Source organism: Podarcis tiliguerta (assembly GCF_965153285.1).
Source record: "Podarcis tiliguerta genome assembly, chromosome: 6".
Classification (NCBI taxonomy): domain Eukaryota; kingdom Metazoa; phylum Chordata; class Lepidosauria; order Squamata; family Lacertidae; genus Podarcis; species Podarcis tiliguerta.
This window is the reverse complement of record NC_139539.1, coordinates 49,107,166-49,126,373: the sequence shown is the minus strand read 5'-3', so window position 1 is coordinate 49,126,373 and position 19,208 is coordinate 49,107,166. Positions and strand designations below refer to the sequence as shown.

General features: G+C 40.4%; 1 protein-coding gene across 13 annotated transcripts in view; it reads right to left on the bottom strand.

Moving 5' to 3' along the window:
• ST3GAL3 (ST3 beta-galactoside alpha-2,3-sialyltransferase 3) overlaps positions 1 to 19,208 on the bottom strand; it is a 178,999-nt gene that overhangs the window by 26,822 nt on the left and 132,969 nt on the right. For all 13 annotated transcript variants that reach the window (XR_014512600.1, XR_014512601.1, XR_014512602.1 and 10 more), the window contains one exon: positions 17,154 to 17,300. Coding sequence is in view for 10 of the 13 variants with exons in the window: in XM_083446108.1 (XP_083302234.1) it covers positions 17,154 to 17,300 (147 nt within the window). In the remaining 3 variants the exon portion in view is untranslated. The remainder of the gene's footprint in view (positions 1 to 17,153; positions 17,301 to 19,208) is intronic.

Here is a 19,208-nt window from a genome sequence, read left to right as displayed (position 1 = left end):
CTGTAATCCACTCAAAAATAAGTATAATGTTATAAATTTATAAGTATACATTCTGTTTAACATAATGGATAACAATTAGCTTTACAGTATTTTTATTCAAATTGTCTTGCAGGTATTAACTTAGGTTTTCCAGCTTGCAAATAGTCATTAAAATATTTATTGACAATACAGCAATTATTCACAAATGTTTTTAAAGAGCAGCTTTCAATTGGTGAAATTTGAAACCAACACTAAGTTAATATGCCAGTAAAGTCAGCCAAGATATCATAATACATCTATATTGTTTTTTTGAGAACATTTGGATTTTCGCAACATTTATTCTTCCGCAAGTAATACCCACATGCAGTCTCACAAATGCAGTGGCAATCCCTTGCCAAGTGCTTGTTGGGTAGATCTTTTTAGCAAAAGCAATTGTATTAAAGCCTGTCTCAGACCACAAACATGCCTATAGGACCATACATGCCAAGGCCATGATGAAAGGCACCATAGGTATTCCTACCTCTTCTTTAGATATATCCAACACCCAGTAATTCTAGCCAGCTGGCTGAGCTTTCCTTCTATCACTTTTGGGTGGAGAAAAAGTTACTTAAGTTTTGTGTATGTAATAAGTTTTCACTATTAAATAGTGTGTGAAGTAAGTGTGTGAAACTCCGTATGACATCAGAGAAAGAAAAATGAGAATCCATAAAATAAAAATGGCTTATTTATGGTTTTTAAAAAGGTCTGACAAGGTTTCAGAAGCTTCCACCGTGCTGTGCAAGATTATGCATTTGTTCAAGACATCATAAGGGATGAAGGCATGGTCACTACCTTGCATATGTGAAGTAAAGGATCTAACAAAAGCAAAGAATAAGAGGGCTAATTGATGGAAAACTTAGCGTGTATGATGAGCAGTCTGAAGGTGACCCAGAAGGACTACTTCTCATGAGGTGGAAGGCCATCAGACCAGAGCTGCTCTCAGCACAGCTGAATGATAGGTAAATAAGCGGTGCTGATAACAGAACGGAGTGTTCCTCATTATACAGACACTATTTTAATTGAGAACATGAGTGACTGCAGTGCCTGTGGGGGAAATCCTCCTGTTCAACAAAGCATCACAAAGCTGACCAATTGGCACATGGTCTAGTCATGAAGTATAATGCAGAAAAGGCAAAAATCAATGCTGGTTTGGAGAACCAGAGAACTAGACAGCACATTTGTGACTAGTGTAAAAATATATGCAATTTTGATATCTTAACCCCTAATCATGTTGGGGTTGTACCCCACAGATGAAACTGGAGTAGAAATAATATTAAATCTATTGGCAAGGGTATCAAGCAACATTTTATAAATTCTCTGGCAAGTAGAGAACTGCTCATATGCTGTAACCATACTTCTGGATTTTTGCCAGTCATTCTGAAGCTACTAAATACAATTAAAATAACTTTGTAAGAGATGCACCTTTATTTGAAAAAGTACATCCTTTAATGCAGGAGTGCGGAACCTCTGACCACCAGGCTTAATTAGGCCTACCAGGCCTTCCCCTATTTCACCTGCTTGGACATTTTGGTCAAGTCACACCCATCTATCCCACACCTGATATCATATATCACATAAAGTGCCAATCAGCTGCTTGGTGGCACATGCAAGGCCCTTTGGCAAAGGGCTTCAAAAAACCTGACTATCAGCAAGGCCCCTTGTAAAGTGTCCCACAAGATCGGACTGGTGGAGACTTTGCCATAGGCTTCACAAGACAACAGCTGGTTGTCAGGTCTTCCAGAGTCCTTTGAAAGGTGTTTTGTGGGCTGTGCTTTTCAAACTGCTTCCAAATGCTTCATTTGACATCCTCCTTCAAATGAAAGGATATATATTTTAAATTATTGTATATTTTATTTTAGAAAATTTATGCCCTGACTTTCAGCCCCTGAATGGACCTCAAGGCAGTTTTCTTATTAAAATAATAAATTACATTAAAATAATATAGATGTGTGAGGATATTAGGCAGAGTGTGACATGATGATGCCTCAAATTTCACTAGCAGAATATTACATTAAAAACTGTTTGCGCAGCCTGGATAGTTGTTTAATTGTCAATAACAATTTAATGACTAACCACAATTCATTAATCTAGCATCCACAAGGAACTGTTCTGTTCATAAATAGTTCATACTGTCTTGTCCAAAATTCACAAAGTTGGAATTATTTGTAAACTAAGCAACTGCAAGTGTGTTTGCTTGACTGCCTTGCTTCCTAACTGAAGCAGAGTGGAATTGTATAAACTCAACAGTTTATTACTACAAATGTGTTCTACCATGTTCAGTAGATCACAGTTAAAACATAGGCATGTAAAAGTTGTTTAAAATAATATGGATCCCTTTTTAAAATAATATGCTTGAAGTGACCTCACACAAATATTAGTCCAGGACGTCTGTTCTCTTTCTGCATATGAGTTTCTACTAAATGTGTTTGTAATGAGAGACAACCCTTTTCCTAAGAACGGAAAGATCCCACAAAGTTAATTTGTGATCCAAGCTCAATACGTCCGCCAAATCTTCACTTACATTTGAAGTGATGCTAGACCGTGGAGTGTCACTAGGGGAATATGTGGGGTGGAGTTGGGGTTCAGTCTGAGTTGATAACTATATATAGTTGACAGATTTAATGGCTCAGTACAAGTTAAAACAAGACTTTCAAGAAGAACTGTTGAAATCCACCCCTACTCCATAAATGTATGGAGCCATATAGAGAAGATCTGAAGAAGACAGGATTTCCATACATTGGAGCATACGCAAAATATCTATACAAACACTTTGGCAGAATACTACAATCCTCACCCCCATGCTGCTGCAGTCTATCAATCATGCCGCCTCTCTGTTAAGTGCAGCAGAATTGAAACCCTAGAGGAGGGAACTGGAAGGTGAATGGAAGAGAATAGTACAGTTCTGTTCTGGGAAAGAGTCTGGTAACCACATGAACAAAGTAGACTGCATGGGATAGCAGTTCTACCGATTTAAAGCAGAAGCACTTCTTTACTCAAAGCCTGTTGGCTTATACGGGCAGCAGCAGGCCTAAAACCAGCAGGAATTACTGGTGCAACCTCCACCACTGCTGGCCAATATGGATCCTGCTAGACTGCCTCCCAACGCCAACGGGCCCATCATGGGCTATATACCATTATGCCTAAACTACAAAACAGCTGAGAAGTGATGATTCTGTGAATCTCACAGTCTCCCTGACCTCAGAGGTTAATCCCCAAGGGTGTGAGGGATGTCAGAACATGACAGAGATATAAATCCATGACTTGAAACATAACACTAAATCTGTAGTATGCAGTTTCTCTAGGCAAGGTTGAGGTGCCTTGAGGGAGAAAAATTCAGAGGCCCAAAATACAACTCCCAGCCATTGCCATGACAATAGAATGAAACAAACAATCACAGAATATGTTTCCAAAGAGGGTGGAGATCAATCATGCATTATCTTCAGGTCTTAATGAAATGGTGAATAGCATCAATTTCTATTTTAAGATTTGTCAAACAAAAATGAAAAGTCAAGAAACTGTGAATGCTCTATACACAAATGATTTAAAAATGATAATGCAAATGAAGAACTTGATGCAATTAGACTTCATGATTTCTAAATAGTCTGATGATTTTGATGTTCACTTTACAAAGAGCTTCCTCATATAACTCGTAAAGTCTACTGGCATCCAAGTGAGAATAAAGTTTTATTGGCTTCTGTGCATAGTGGGGGAGTCACCAATGCTGCCCTGCACATTCGAAACAAGAGGAAGAGGCCAGGCATAAATAACTGATAATCATCAGACAGTACAAAAAACTTTAGACAATGGAGTAAATCTATCCCAGGTCATAAGATGACCCCATGAAGCTCCCGTAACTCACATTAATTGGTTTTGGCCAAATAAAAAATTTGTTGTTAGCACTTGAATTCTGATCAGCTCGTCAGTGAGGATATTGACAACTGTGAGTGTTTCTTAATTGTGTTGCCACTGCCAATGGGGAGGAAAATTGTGCCTTCTTGGCTGTAATGACAGAGAATTAGAGCAGACAGGTTTCTCTGACCCAATCTTCAGCAATGTGGGAAAATTACATCCTTCCACTAGAATGAAGAGAGTGTGATTTTCCTCCTAATCAATGGTGGTAAAAAACATTAAGAAACACACACACTGATAGTCATGGGAAGTTAAAGGGCTCTGAATGAAGCCCCCTATCACCCCGCTATCATTCCCCATTGCAATCTGGATGGCTGGTGGGTGAAGGAAAACAAGGAACAGAGAGAAGAGGGAAAGAAGGAACAAGAATGGGGTGTGGTGACCTGCTTGACTCCCTGTGAAAGGATGGTAAAGAATGGTACATTGACATCAATGGGCCATGCAGAGCAGAGAGCAAACTGAGCCCTTGTGGCGTGAGTGAAGGGGTAGTGACAATCAGCCATATCATTTCCAGAGTAGCAAGGAGCTTAGAGAAAGCTACTGTTGCCCTCAGGCTATCTATCAAGATCCCCTCTTTCTGTCTCCCACCTGTAAATAAATTTTACCAATTCTAAATGAATCTTCTAATTTGTTGTTGTTGTTTAGTCATTTAGTCGTGTCCGACTCTTCGTGACCCCATGGACCAGAGCATGCCAGGCACTCCTGTCTTCCACTGCCTCCTGCAGTTTAGTCAAACTCATGCTGGTAGCTTCGAGAACACTATCCAACCATCTCGTCCTCTGTCGTCCCCTTCTCCTTGTGCCCTCCATCTTTCCAAACATTAGGGTCTTTTGTCACCAATTAATTCACTTTCAAAAATCAGTCAAGTACTTCATTTTTATTACTGCTGACACTACTATTATCTTAACCCTGGGCTTTTGACACCTGAGGTTTGTATTTTTAGGACCCACCTTATTTTTGTATCTAAGTTATTCTGCACTGTTTTAAATATTGTGTAATATTATGTTTTAATAGATGCAACTCACTCTGGGGCCTTAGGGTGAAGGGCGAGTACTAAAATGTGACAATTGTAATAACAGTAAGTAACCAAGAAATACATTAACAGATAAATGTGCATGGTGGGAGTTGTAAGTCAGCAGCATCCAGAGGGCACCATGTTTGCTACCCCTGTTTTAATGGTTAAGAGCATTAGAAGAGCCCTGCCGGATCAGATAAAAGGCACCCTGTTTGCTTATGGGAAGCCTGCAAGCAGGATCTGAGTGCAACAGCACTCTTTCTATTGATGATTCCCAGAAACTGGTATTCAGAGGCATACTGCCTCAGATGCATACTGCCATGATGGTTGTAGTCATTGATAGCCCTGTTCTTCAATAATTTGCCTAATTCCCTTTCAAAGCCATCCAAGTTGGTGGCCATCACTACATCCAGTAGAAATATATTTAATAGATTATGTGCTGTGTGAAGAAGCACTTCCTTTTGTCTGCCCTGGAGTCAGCTCCACTGGACATTAGACAGGTGGGAAAAGTCTCTCTATCCACTTTCTTCTCACAATGGATACTTCTATACAACTTTTTTCATGTTTCCACTTACTTGCTCTCCCCCCCCCCCGAACTAAAAACCACCAAATGTTGTAACCTTTCTTCATAGGGGAGTTGCTCCGGCCCCTTAATCATTTTCCTTGCCCCCTTTCTTCACCTTTTCCAGCTCTACAATAGGCTTTCTGAGGTGCTGCAACCAGAAGTACACATAGTATTCCAAGTACAGTCACACTGTATAACTGAAAAAACAGCACTATCCTATTGTCAGTTTTATTTTCAATCCTTTTCCTAATGATCCTCAAGATGGAATTTGCCTTTTACACAGCTGCTGCACACTGGGTCAACACTGTAATCAATATCCATCATAACTCTGAGGTCTCATTCCTTGTCACTCACCACCAGTTCAGACCCCATTGGCATGTACATGAAATTAGGATTTCTTGCCCCAATATGCATCACTTCACATTTGCTTAAACTGAATCACATATCACTCATTCACTCAATTTGGAAAGATCCTTTTGGAGTTCCTTGCAATTACTTTTTGTTTTTATCAACCTGAATTACTACAAGTAATTTATAGTCAAGTTAGAAAGCATCACCAATACAGAACAACAAACCCCTGTGTTGCAAACTTAACACAACAAACAACACAAGCAACAAGAAGACCAGTATACTAGATAGCACTGTAGTTCTTATTGCATAATATACATGATTTAGTACAACAAAAACAAAATGTGTACACTTGTAAATTCTCTAATATATTTGAAAACAAATGAACACACATCTGTCAATCTTTGAAAGTCCGTAGAAGTATAATAAGTCTATGGTTGAAACAAAGTAATAGATGCCATCCTGTGAGTTAAGCTGTACAACTTTTTAGGCGTTCATGGTGCCAAGGTAGTAAATGAATAATGACAAAGGACAGTGATCCCGGATAATCTGACTGTTTCGCTGGAATCTTCTTCAGCACAACCCATAGATTAGAAAAATGCACAAGGAGCAGTGGTCATGAGGATATGGAAATGAAACTAACAGAACATAACACAAGGCTTGATTCTAACAAAAACAACTATAGCAACAGAAGAATTAAGCCAAATCCATGACAAACAGATAAAAGAACTGGAAAAAGAAAATATAGATAAAAGCAACAAGCTTGAAGATGCAGAAAACTTAAATAGGAGCATTAATTTACACTCTTTTTTTGATGAGGGAGTGGAAGGAAGGGAATGATCCTGCACACTTCATTGCCTCATAGCTGAAATCACTGCTTCCAGTCCTCATAATCTCCTGATGATTTTGAACAGGCACACAGAGCACTTAGAGCCAAACTAGATGCACTAATAATCTGTCCTGGTATAAGGCAGCTAGCTACCTTTCATAAGGAGATGGAAAATCCAGTAGAATTTTATGTGGCCCAAAAGCCTATTCTGTAGTTTATATTTATATTATAATAGAATGTCTTTAAGCTACACATATTTTCAAAATGAAAGGTAGGACTCTAGAGATTTTAAATTACATGCTTTGAGTTTAAAATGTAAAGTAAACTATTTTAAGCTCCATGGCAAACTGGCACCACTGCAAGAAGTGGAGATACCAACCCTTCCCACAGGCTCACTGGCATGAAGGCACAACTGTACCTATTAATTGGTTGAGGGACTGCAGGATTTGAAAGATGCTCCACTATACCAGAAGAACAACAAATATGCCACTGCCATAATCGAGATTCTTTACTTATTTATTTATTTATTTATTTATGTGTGTATAAAGCACTTTAATTTTTAAAAACCTCTAAGTGGAGTACAGCCTAAAAACAACGAACAGTGTAATTAAAACAAAGATACATCAGAAAACCGGTAAAATAGCAATACAAGCATATGAACAAAAGAATTCAGGAGAGTCAGGCAAACGAAGGGTCTGATCTTATAGGTCAGGGAAAGACTGGACAAGAAGTCTGGAGCAATTGATGGTTGCTGCTTCACATAAAACTGAGCCAATAGTGGATAATCTGGTGAAAGTCGCCAGACTCATGGGTGGGTTATGGGCAGTACATGGGACGAGAACGCTATACCTCTTTAATCCACAGAAACACACCTCACTAATGGCACACCTTTGCACCAGCCCCAGACCTGGAGCAAAGTTCCCTTCTATTGACTTCAATGGGAGGGAGGAAAATAAAAGAAACAGCCCTGCATTGACAACTGCCTAGCCACAACAAGGAACAGGACATGGTGTAACTTAGAACCGAATCACAGCACACTGAAACAGTATATAACCCCCACAGTGAAAGATCACAACTCTAAGGGTCTGTGCTATGGGACTACAATTCACAGGGGAACTTTGGTGATGGGAAACAGAGAAAATAGCCTGACCTCACAACACACATTACTAATATTTCCCTGATAATACACTTTGAGACTCCAGACACAAATGTTCAACAGCAATTCCAATTCCACTCCAATGGGGGGAGGGGCAGGACAGAGTACCCTGTATAGCTAACAAGAAGGATCACATATTATAATAATGTATAACTGCTGCAGCAATTTCATATGTCTCGCACCCCTTTACTGCATTTTTTCTCAACTGTATTGCACTAGCACTGTTCCATCCCAACAGCAGAGAGCAGTACCTCCCATATCAACTAAACTCTCTCTTGGCAAGGGCGAGGCACTCTGATCTAGCCATTGCTGCTACTGGCCAAACACTTGTGAGAACTTATAACTTGCAGTATCACAGCCTGTATGCAAGCTGTGCCTGCAAATGTCAGAGTTCCCCTGCAAACTCAGGGGGTGATGGGGAGGCTGATGCATGAGTACTAACTAAGCACCCATGTGACACCTCCATCTCCTCTCTAACCTTAAAAAAATCTTACTTGCATCTAGGTCCAGGGACTATATGCGCCTGCTCCTAATTATTGCTTTTTATTTCTGTTCTGTTACTTCCTTTGCTCTCTGCAGGATGCTCTCTCCCAGATTTAGAACATATCCCACACTCCATTCCATGCTGATCGTGAGAGAGGCCCACCCCATGATCAGCAGCAATGACCAGGATGTTCCCCGCTGTTCCTCTGTGGGGTTGTTGAACTAACCATTCCAGGCAGGCTTCAGTATCCTTCAAGTTCCATGACAAACAGTAAGTCTTCCGAACTTGGTTTTGTGCCATACGAGACATTGCACATGCTACCCTGCTGTCTATTCAACCAGTGTCCAAGGTACAAGATAGTTTCAGACTGCCCCACACGTTTGCCTTCCCCTTTTCAGGATCTCCTTCATCCAGATACTGCTCATTTAGTAAAGTGTTCCTTGGACTTTAAGGGGACAGGCATTTCAAAGGTGCACAAGAGAAATGAATGCTGGGTGCATCATTATTGAGAAATTCCATTTATCTGGAACACTACATATGACCAGAACTATGTGCCTAGTTTAGTTTTGCTCTGAGCAACGTGTGTGGTGCTACTACAAACATACCAGAGGAAAACAATCTTACTCCCACAGCAGTAGCCAAGTATGTGAGTGGGTATTTGCATAATCTGCAACAGAACCTTTGCCATATCTGACATAAGCATATAGTCCAATATCTATATTCAACTATTAATTAATGAATTAATTTCAAGAAAGGGGGAAAAAGGCTTCCTACAGCAAACATCTTCCACCAGTAATTGAATTAAGTCTAAAAATGCATTCTTCTTTTCCTTATGAGGGACACCTCAGTCATCCGGTTGTGAGTTCTGATTAGTCACAGATCTAAGAGGCCTTGTGGCCTCTTAACTGTGGTGGACAAACTGTCTTGTGATGCTTACCAACAGTCACTGTCTGTGCCCTTTGCCATTCAAAGCTGGCTTGCCTTTGGCCACCCCATCATCACAGGAAACTAAACCTGCTTTATGGATGTTTGTAGATAAGAGGCAAGTTATCTGACATCCAGCCAGATTGGCCACCAAAATAAGTAGTACTTAGCTTCTGCCCAAAACCCTGGATTCATCTGCAAACATGCCCCTGGTCAAAGTCAGGAAGCCACTTCTTACAGACTGCTTCTTTGGGACGGGTAGCTATTAAAATCTCACTACTGCTTTGGCCCTTGTCCAAAGATGGCTGTGTGTGCTCTGTACGGGTGTCCTACACAGGAAACTGTTGGACTTGTAATTTGAGGGCTCCTTGTCTTCCCCTTTTGCGCATTGTGCTACAAATGCTGGGTGTGAGTAGCAGAAGTGGATTAAAACTTCTGCATGTAGGACTGGAAAAAGTGGGATCATTGCAGGCTATGTGATTGGGGCTGATGGAGGGGAGGTGCTATGGAGTTGTGGGGCGTGTGTCCCACATAAATTAATTGGCTCTCTCCATGTGCGGGTAGCATGTGGGTGGCAGCACCACAGATCCTGATTGATGGGGCACTTGCAGAGTCTACTGAGACTCTATGGTCATGTCTTCTATTTTTATGAGGTTTTTTATATTTTCTAGTTGTTTATCCCCCACCCCACCCCTTTTCATGGCTGAGAATATATTGGATATGGTGGCTGTTGCACTGGTATAGTGCCAGAGTAACTCCCACTACAATCCCAATAGAGTGTGAGTATAGATTTCATTTCTCGATTAGATGAAGATAATGTAGCCTGCGTGTGGAGAAGAAAAAGAAGATAGGAGCATATATCAGAAATCTGTGTTTCCTTTGCTGCTGCTATCATCATCATCATCATCATCATTCCCCACCCATCCGATTGGGTTGCCTAAGCCACTCTGGGCAGCTTCCAACAATGTCTTCAGGCATTGTCTCCATTGGGAGGATATCTTACAACAAATTCGATAAATTAACAGTAAAGAGAATGGAGAAAGTCAAAGCATTTCTTCCAGCTTTTGAGGCTCAAATCAATGTCCTTTGAAAAGGAAATAATTTTAGAAATCTTTTGTTCAACATATACTTGAGGTATCATGCAGAATAAGGGGCAAATGACACATTACATAAAAATTCATTTTTATAACAGCAAATAAAATCCAAATCACAGAAAAAGGCAGCTTAGGAAGGGTGATTTTGAGCAGGAATATGGCCAGCAAGGAAAGAGTTAAAGTGTGCATTCACACAGTCTCAGCTATTTCATGGAAAATTACAGCCCCTCAATATTGCTTTTCATTGAACAGACAGACAAACATACATCCCTAGCTGGGCCCTGTATACAGTGGTACTTAGGGTTAAGAACTTAATTCGTTCTGGAGGTCCGTTCTTAACCTGAAACTGTTCTTAACCTGAGGTACCACTTTAGCTAACGGGGTTTCCCACCGCCACCACATAATTTCTGTTCTCATCCTGAAGCAAAGTTCTTAACCCGAGGTACTATTTCTGGGTTAGCAGAGTCTGTAGCCTGAAGCGTCTGTAACCCGAGGTACCACTGTACATGCTCTTGTATGCAAAGTCCAGTTTGACCAAATAACTGCAGAAAAGTGCATTCTATAGCTTAAGATCATGCTGAACAGATACAAATGCAACACACATTTACAGCAGGTAAACAAGCCAGGTCATGAGCACAGCATCAATATGTATCAGCTGAATTCAGTCACTGCTATGGATGTCATTTCTCACTAGAGCAACAAACTGGCTGAAAGGACAACTAAAGCCTAGCTCATGAATTACCCAAGACCACACAGAGAGTTAGATACTATCTCTACTAACATTAGTTTCCATTCTGTATAATTGGAATGATAGTGGCAAGGACAGAAAAGATAAGAGTGTGAATTACTCTGCGTAATCATTCTGCAACAAAAAAATGATTAATAAGGATGCACCCTGAATGCTAATTAGAAGTAGTGGTCTTTAGTTATTTACCTGAAATAATTATAAGCTGGAAGATGCCTGTCCTGGTTTTGTGCTGGGACATGTTGGAGGGTTATGCTGGCACTATGCACATAATAAAAACTACCACATAGATAACATTTTCAAAAGTAGGGGGTTCATGGCTTGGCTTTTGAAAAGCAGGGGGTCTGCAGTACTTAGCTAACTGGAAACCACTGCTCTAGTGGAAGGCATACAAACAGGGGGCAAAACAAACCTCCAAAGTATGGGAGTGGTAGCAGATAAAGTCTCTTTCTTGTTTCAAAACATGTATTTGAACCGACAAGTGGATCTCTATGGATGACCTTAATGAGCATGGTGATTCAGACAGTTATCTCTCAGATAGCCTGGTCCTAACTGGTATGGGGCTTTAAAGGTCCAAACCAGCACTCTGAACTGGGCCCAAAAGACAACATGGAAGCCAGTGCAGTTTGAGCAGTGGGGTAACATGCTGCCAATACCCTACCTTAAAGTCCTGCACCAAAAGTTTCTTTTATGCCCCCAAATAATGCTGACAGTGTTAAGGGAAGGAGAAAGATTTGATGGTCTTCGGCTGAAAGCTTGGCTTACCCACTTCTCAATCCAGAGACAGATATCACTAAAAAGCCTACAACACACTGAAGCTTCCCCACTTTCCACACACCCTATCCAATTCTGCCTAGAAAGCAAGTCTCACACAACTGAATGAATCTTTCAGCCATCTTTGCTGTCTATGCACTATTGTACCTCACAGTATTCTCCAGATTCATCTGGCACAAATTATAGTCTCAAAGTGGAGAACGTTCCTGCATTTAACCATTTATTAAATCCTGGAAGAAACACTTTGAGATCAGCCTTGAACCATTTCACTCAGCCTTCTCAACCCTGTTGAAAACCCCCCTAAAATTACAAAGTTAATTGGCAGCACATTGTTACCATATGTGGTGTGCTAGCAGCGCCCTGAAGTTTATTTAAGCTTGGAAAGAGGTATGGAATATTACGGCCCTTTATAAGGATTTCAGATTGGCCCTAGTTATTAAGGAGATGATCTACCTCAAGCCTCTGCCTGACCTTATGCTTTGCTGGTGCCTTTTTGTACAATTCTGGACATGCTCAAGATAGGCACTTTGTGAGAGGACTTTCATTACATATTATCTTTCATTAATTCCCCAGTACCTTTTTCAATTAAGTTCTTGAAAAAAAGAGGTTTGGTTAACTGACTCTTAAGATACCACAAAGATTAAAGAGCAAGCTGCACATGCCATGAAGAGGACTCTGCAGTGTCTTTATGGCAAAGATTTACCCTTGGCATCAATTTGGTAGGATGGTGCTGCAAATCACTCCTATTCCCACTGCATCTGCTCTAAAGTAATACAGTAACAAGCAGCTCATAGGTGTCACAGTCTATACAAAGGAAGGTACAATGCTTTTGTGAGAAACCCTATTTCATAGCCAGCCTCCTTTTCCCTGGGGTTGCTTCATACATTCCAGTTGTGCACTAAAGTATAACTCATGAGTACATGGAGGTCCCAAGTGGATGCAAACAAGTTCTCAGATGGGATTGTAATTGTCCCTATGTGTAGCACAAGATCCTAACTTTCTAAGGTCCTACACCTGCATAGCTAATTCTGCTTTTGTTCAAAGCATCTGACCAAATAGTTTACCGTTTACTTCATCTGATAGAGGCCATTGGCAAAAATCTGTTTTCCTTAAAGTCTCATAAACTAGATTTTTTTAAAAAAATGCCCAAGCATACTTTCATAAAGTTAAACATCAGGTTCTAATTAAAGCCCTCCTTGGTTGATTTTACCAATTTGATATTGTAACACAACCTATCAAAACCACAGAAAGCTCAATTCAGAGCATGTTCATTTCTGCAGTCTCTTTTCTACATTCCAAAGAAATTTAATTGTATGTGTATTTAAGATAATGTTTTTCAAAATAAAAATAAACTGAGCAAAAAGAGGCTAGCAAAAAATTGTTTTGTCACCCACCATACACATCAAAACCCATCATCAGAAGCTGTTTTGTTGATAAGAATGAAAGTAGGGGGAAATGGATTCTCAGAATGTATACATGCGTAATTTGGATAAGGGAAATCCTTGCTAAAATAGAAAATCTTCTCACAGCAGTGCCTCTGTCTCAAGAGACAATGGAATTTGCCTCACGGGATGAAGTCAAACTGCATAGTGACTTCCTGGGAGTGCAAGCCTGGGCAATGTATATGGAGATCCTAGGCTGCCCAGATGACAAGACCCCACTCTTGGCCTTGCTGATGTGGTCTAAAGGAAATCAGAGCAATACATTTGGCACCAGCTTGGCTGCAAGAGTTGCCGGAAGGAGGAATACAAGACACCATCCAACCATCTTAGGGATTCCACTCAGGATTTGTGTCAGGTTTATTCCTTAGCCTTTTCTTCTCCTGAAGATTTTTCCAGGGGGATTACTCCCAAAGCTTTTCTGTCATGAATAAAATCACCCCTCTTGACCATTGGACCCACTCAATCCGCCAGAGCCTGTCTTCACATGTAGGGAAAGACCCTAACTCACTGAGAGTTTGAGACCTATCAGCTACCTTCACCTGGTTTAGCCAGCCAGTCAAAGCTGTTTCCAGAGGTGTCGCTGCTGTCGCATGCTGACAGCATCTAGGAGCCACAGGTGAAAGCTGAGTGCAGGCGAGGACCAAAGGTGGACAAACTACCCCAGAAGAAGCAGGACATCTCCCCCACCAAAAGATCAACTGTCAATCAACTGATGTTACTAATACATCAGGAGACCCATTTTCAACCTGTGTAATGCTTTGAAGCCCCACTTCTCCTGACAATCAGCCAGTTGTTCTGGTACAAGAATATACATGCTACTAGGGGCAGAGCATATTTGAGAAGTTAAATTGCAATCACTCCTTCCCTAGAGAAGCTAGACTGGCTCCTTCTTTGTTGTCCTTGTGCTGGCTGGTGAAGACTTTCTTGTTCCAACAGGCTTTGGGGCTTTTAATGAAAGGGCTGGTTTTAATAGATTTCATATATGATTATAGTCAGTACGCAGAACACAAATATAAAAATGACCATCAGAAAATACACAATTAAAGTATTATACTATGCATTCTGCAATATATTTTCAGCATATCTGTAAATAATGAGTTGCTTTGCTGTGTGTTAAAATCCAGCCTAACTGAAAATGAAAATGAAATAATGCAAGAAGTCTTCCTGATGTTCAGTTCTGACTAATTTCCCACTTCTGAAGGTTAATTTTTAGGGGGAAAGAGCTTTGAATGTCTCATTTTATCTCTTATGTATGTAGAAACTAAACACCTGGATTACTTACATTTGTTTAAGAAAATAGTCAATCTCAGTAGTATCCCTGGCTTTCTCATCATTCTCTTTGAGTCGTTTTGGGTGCAATTATTCTTAATGACTGGAAGTGCATCTTACACCAAATTTGCATGTTCTTGATTTCAGAGTCTAATCACTAGATATTTTTTCTCCATGTCTGTCTGAATAAATAAACTGATTGAATTTCATCACATGACTCTTTGCCATCTAGGTGGTCTGACTCACTCAGTCTCTAAGAAGCTTACTGCCTATTGCTCTCTCATAGCAGGCCATGGCACACCTTTAGAAATCCCACCTAGCAAAGTGTATTCATTCCAAGTCTCCCATTTCATGAAAAAAAAACCTTCAAAATGTATTGTGGGGGTGGAGTATGCCAGAAAAGGAAGGGGAATGAACTCTCACGGGTCTGGGCTGATTCTTCTGTACAGGAAAATTGCAAAGGCTGGGATTGTTTACCTTAGAGAGGAGATGACAAACATCTCTATAATTACAAAGTCCAACAGGAATGCAGAGGGGCAATATCTAGCCTGCCTGCCTCATAGGATAAAAGAATAAGGGCCATTCTGTGAAGCAAAGAGTGAAAACTGAGATGAGGAAATATTTTTCTGCACAATGTCACCTTTAGATTGGTTGTCACTAGTACAAAAAAGTAGGATAACAAATTTATGAGGATTAAAAAAAACCACACAATTATGAGAATATACTTGGGTATATACTCAATAAAAAAACAGTTTAACTGAAAATGATTCCAAATATTAATCAAGAAGCTTTTCAAAAGACATTCTCTACCTTGCTGGGGGAACAAGAAAAAACATACTGTGGGGAAGGTGCTAAAATCTTAACAGGCAACTTGTCCTGGCTCTATGCAACAATTGTTTATCTTTTGCCCATTCCTTTGAATCAGATAATGCTGCCTAATGCTGAAGACAGAATGCTGAAGCACAGCGCTGACCTAGCTGGGCAATTTCTCCTCTTCCAGCAAAAGAAACCCAGATATTTAAAAGGCATATGAGGAAGGGTCTTGGGAGGATCATTTACTTTTTCTATATATTATGATAGGAATATATTGTAACAGAAATAAATAGGACCTGAAGAGGCTTAAGGAATGTCTGCATGGTTTCCCATTCTATCAATTCTAGTACAGTGGTACCTCGGGTTAAGTACTTAATTCGTTCCGGAGGTCTGCTCTTAACCTGAAACTGTTCTTAACCTGAAGCACCACTTTAGCTAATGGGGCCTCCTCCTGCTGCTGCGCTGCTGGAGCACGATTTCTGTTCTCATCCTGAAGCAAAGTTCTTAACCCGAAGTACTATTTCTGGGTTAGCGAAGTCTGTAACCTAAAGCGTTTGTAACCTGAAGTGTATGTAACCCGAGGTACCACTGTATAGTGATGGAGCGTATCTCGACATAGATGAAAATTCTTTTCTGTCTCCTCTAATCAGCAACTCTGTTCCATCTACAAATTTCCTTATACTCTATGCTTACTCACACTGCTAACATACTGGAGAAATTAAGGGAATATTTTTGCTGTAATCCCTCAAAGTGAAAGGGAGTCCATTCCTGAGTGAAGGACGTAAGAATGATGAAAATGGAATTGAGTTGTTTTTTATATTTATTTACTATTGAAATTTGTATACTGCCTTTCATCTGAAGATCACAGGGCCGTTCACAATATTAAAATGAAAACGAGAACATAAAATACATAATAAAATGAAAATATCACCATCCCCTCTAATACAAAACTTAGGTGATTCCATGCCCATCAGTTTGGAAGCAAAACAAGTCCAGCGTCCAAACAAAGGTGGTATTTTTGCATATTGAGGAGATTCCCCAAATATTCAGAAATATATTATTTCATTATTTATAATAATAATATTAATAATGTGAAAATGCCCTAGCAAGGACCTATAAACTTCCAGTACCTACAGAATCTTGAGGGAAGTTCAGCCATGGTTTGCCAAAGGTGTTGGCTGAAGAAATAAAAAAGAAAACTGAAGGAAGAAATAGGCCTGCTTAAGCATAACAGCTTACTTATAGCATCCAAGCAAGAAGAGTAGCATTACGTGCAGATGTGTGCCATCAGGTAAAAAAAAGATCACTCCAGCATTATATGAGCCCACAAACAGTGCTGTAAGATTCCTGTTAATTGGCTGGAATCTTGAAACCTGCTTTATATATCTTGAAGGAGGGAAAACAATGTACCATATGTGTGTTGATGCAATTTAAAACATATAACACATATGACCACATCTGACCCAGTCATACCTGTTTTCTGTGAAATGCTGCAATTTGCATTCCTCATTTGTGAAATCTATTTTTATCATTTTTAAATCACCTTTCTGATAATTACTATTACAGCTTCTATCTAACATTTAGCACCAGTATGCTAGACACTGCACAAACACAGAAGTTACAGAGCCTCTGACCAGAGGAATTGCCTCTATTAGATGAGTGTGGTTTTGGGAAAGGACTACGGATCATGGATTAAATTCACATTTTGCTTTCTATCAGCAGCACAAAATAAAGTGTCATATTGGGGGTAAGCTTCCTGCACACTTACCCCTCTGCCCATCAGACCATTGTTGAAAGGAAGGCCAATAAAGCTGAAAGCTGCCTCTTGGATGAAATATGGATTCAGGATACGGATTTCATGTGGCTCTCTTGGAACATGGGTTGCCACAGACTTCCAGAAGCCATCAGAGGCACTCTGTAGAAAAGCAAAGGCCCATCGCAAATGATTAGATAACTGACATGCTATAATCTCACAAACCTGTTTTTCATTTGAACCTGCCACCTCTGTAGAAAGAAATTATATCCTAGGAACATATTCTAGGATCTACCAAGGAATGATGCCAAGGTATGGGCAGGGTACACCAAAAAGCCCTGAATGATGGGTCCATTCCAGCCATTCTTGTCTGGGCTTTTAAGATACATTCCACCCATACTCCAACTTCAGCCATCCTTGTTAGGTCACATCTGATTTACAATCCAAGACAAATAAGTCTTGTCACATACACATACAGGAAAGGGGAAGTAACAGCAACAACAAATTGTGAGCATAATAGAAGGGGTTTGGTGTTGGTTGTGGTTTAGTACTATTACAAAGTCTTGGGGAGAACTTACTAAATTGGCCCACACATAGGCCTAAAGGTAAAGGTGAAGGACCCCTGACAGTTAAGTCCAGTTGCAGACGACTCTGTGGTTGCGGCACTCATCTCGCTTTACAGGCCGAGGGAGCTGGCGTTTGTCCACAGACAGTTTTTCCAGGTCACGTGGCCAGCATGACTAAGCTGCTTCTGGTGCAACGGAACACCGAAACCAGAGTGGTGGACGGAAACGCTGTTTACCTTCCCACCCATTTATCTACTTGCACTTTTTTGGTGTGCTTTTGAACTGCTAGGTTGGCTAAAGCTGGGACCGAGCAATGGGAGTTCACCCCACCGCGAGGATTCGAACCGCCGACCTTCTGATTGGCAAGCCCAAGAGATTCAGTGCTTTAGACTACAGCGCCATCAGTGTCCCTTACACATAGGCCTAGCTCCTGCTTTTTACATTCCTAACACCCACTCTCCACTGTGTACCTTCTAGGGGATTTCTTTGGAAATACTTCATAATTGGAAAGCTGTGGACATGGCAGGAAAAGAAAAAGAAAACACATATCAACATAAAGTGGGAGATGGGCTGTATAAGTGAGAAGTGCATTTGGGAACTCATAAAAATATGCCCAGAATCACTTAAAATTCCACCATCAGACTTTTGCTTTCTCAAAACAGTGAGTAAGTTCAATCTCAACTCAATTTACAAAATGAAAGTAGCTTCAGTCTGGCTGTTCCCTAGACTGACCATCAACACTGGTAATATATTTCTCTTGTTCTCCCAATGAACCATATATACTCCCTGCCCTTTGCACCCATGGCTAAAGGAAAAGCTGAATGTCTGCAGAATGAAACACCTCATAAATCGAAGGAAGGGAGAACTCTGACAGATGAGGAAACTAGGCTCTCGGCTCATGTCTAGAATGGATTAGGTATCTTTATTTACTGTAGTTCGGTCTGTACTTCTTATTGTGCCCCTGAGAAAACCAGCTATTTGATGTAAAATCCACAGCCGAGGAAAGATTAGTGGAGACAAATCAAGCAGCTCCAATTACAGAGCGCCTGCAACGGCACTGATTCCCTGCAGGTCCTAATCCAATGCTTTGGGTATTGTTTTCACAAGTGCTCCCTTTCTATTATGAACTGCAGAAAATCATCAGGATATGCAACACAATATTTTTGAAGAAGACTACCTTTTGAAGATTAATGTGCAGTATGGAGCATGACAGCACCACTTAGATGGCACTATTGTTCCTTACTCCATAACCACAATCTTCAGTGGAACTAGAAACATGTGTTAAATTTTCAACATGATACAGAGATCACACCTTGCTCTTGAGAGTTCCCAGAAGCTCCTGATGTGCCGATATCTAGTCAGCAGTCCGACACACAAAACTATGTTTTTTAATGAATTCCCACAATCCACTCATTGTGAATTATCTGCTTTTAAAATACTGGCAGCTAACCTGTGCTCCTCCAGATGTTATTCGACTCTTAACACTCATCAGCACCAGTAAGCA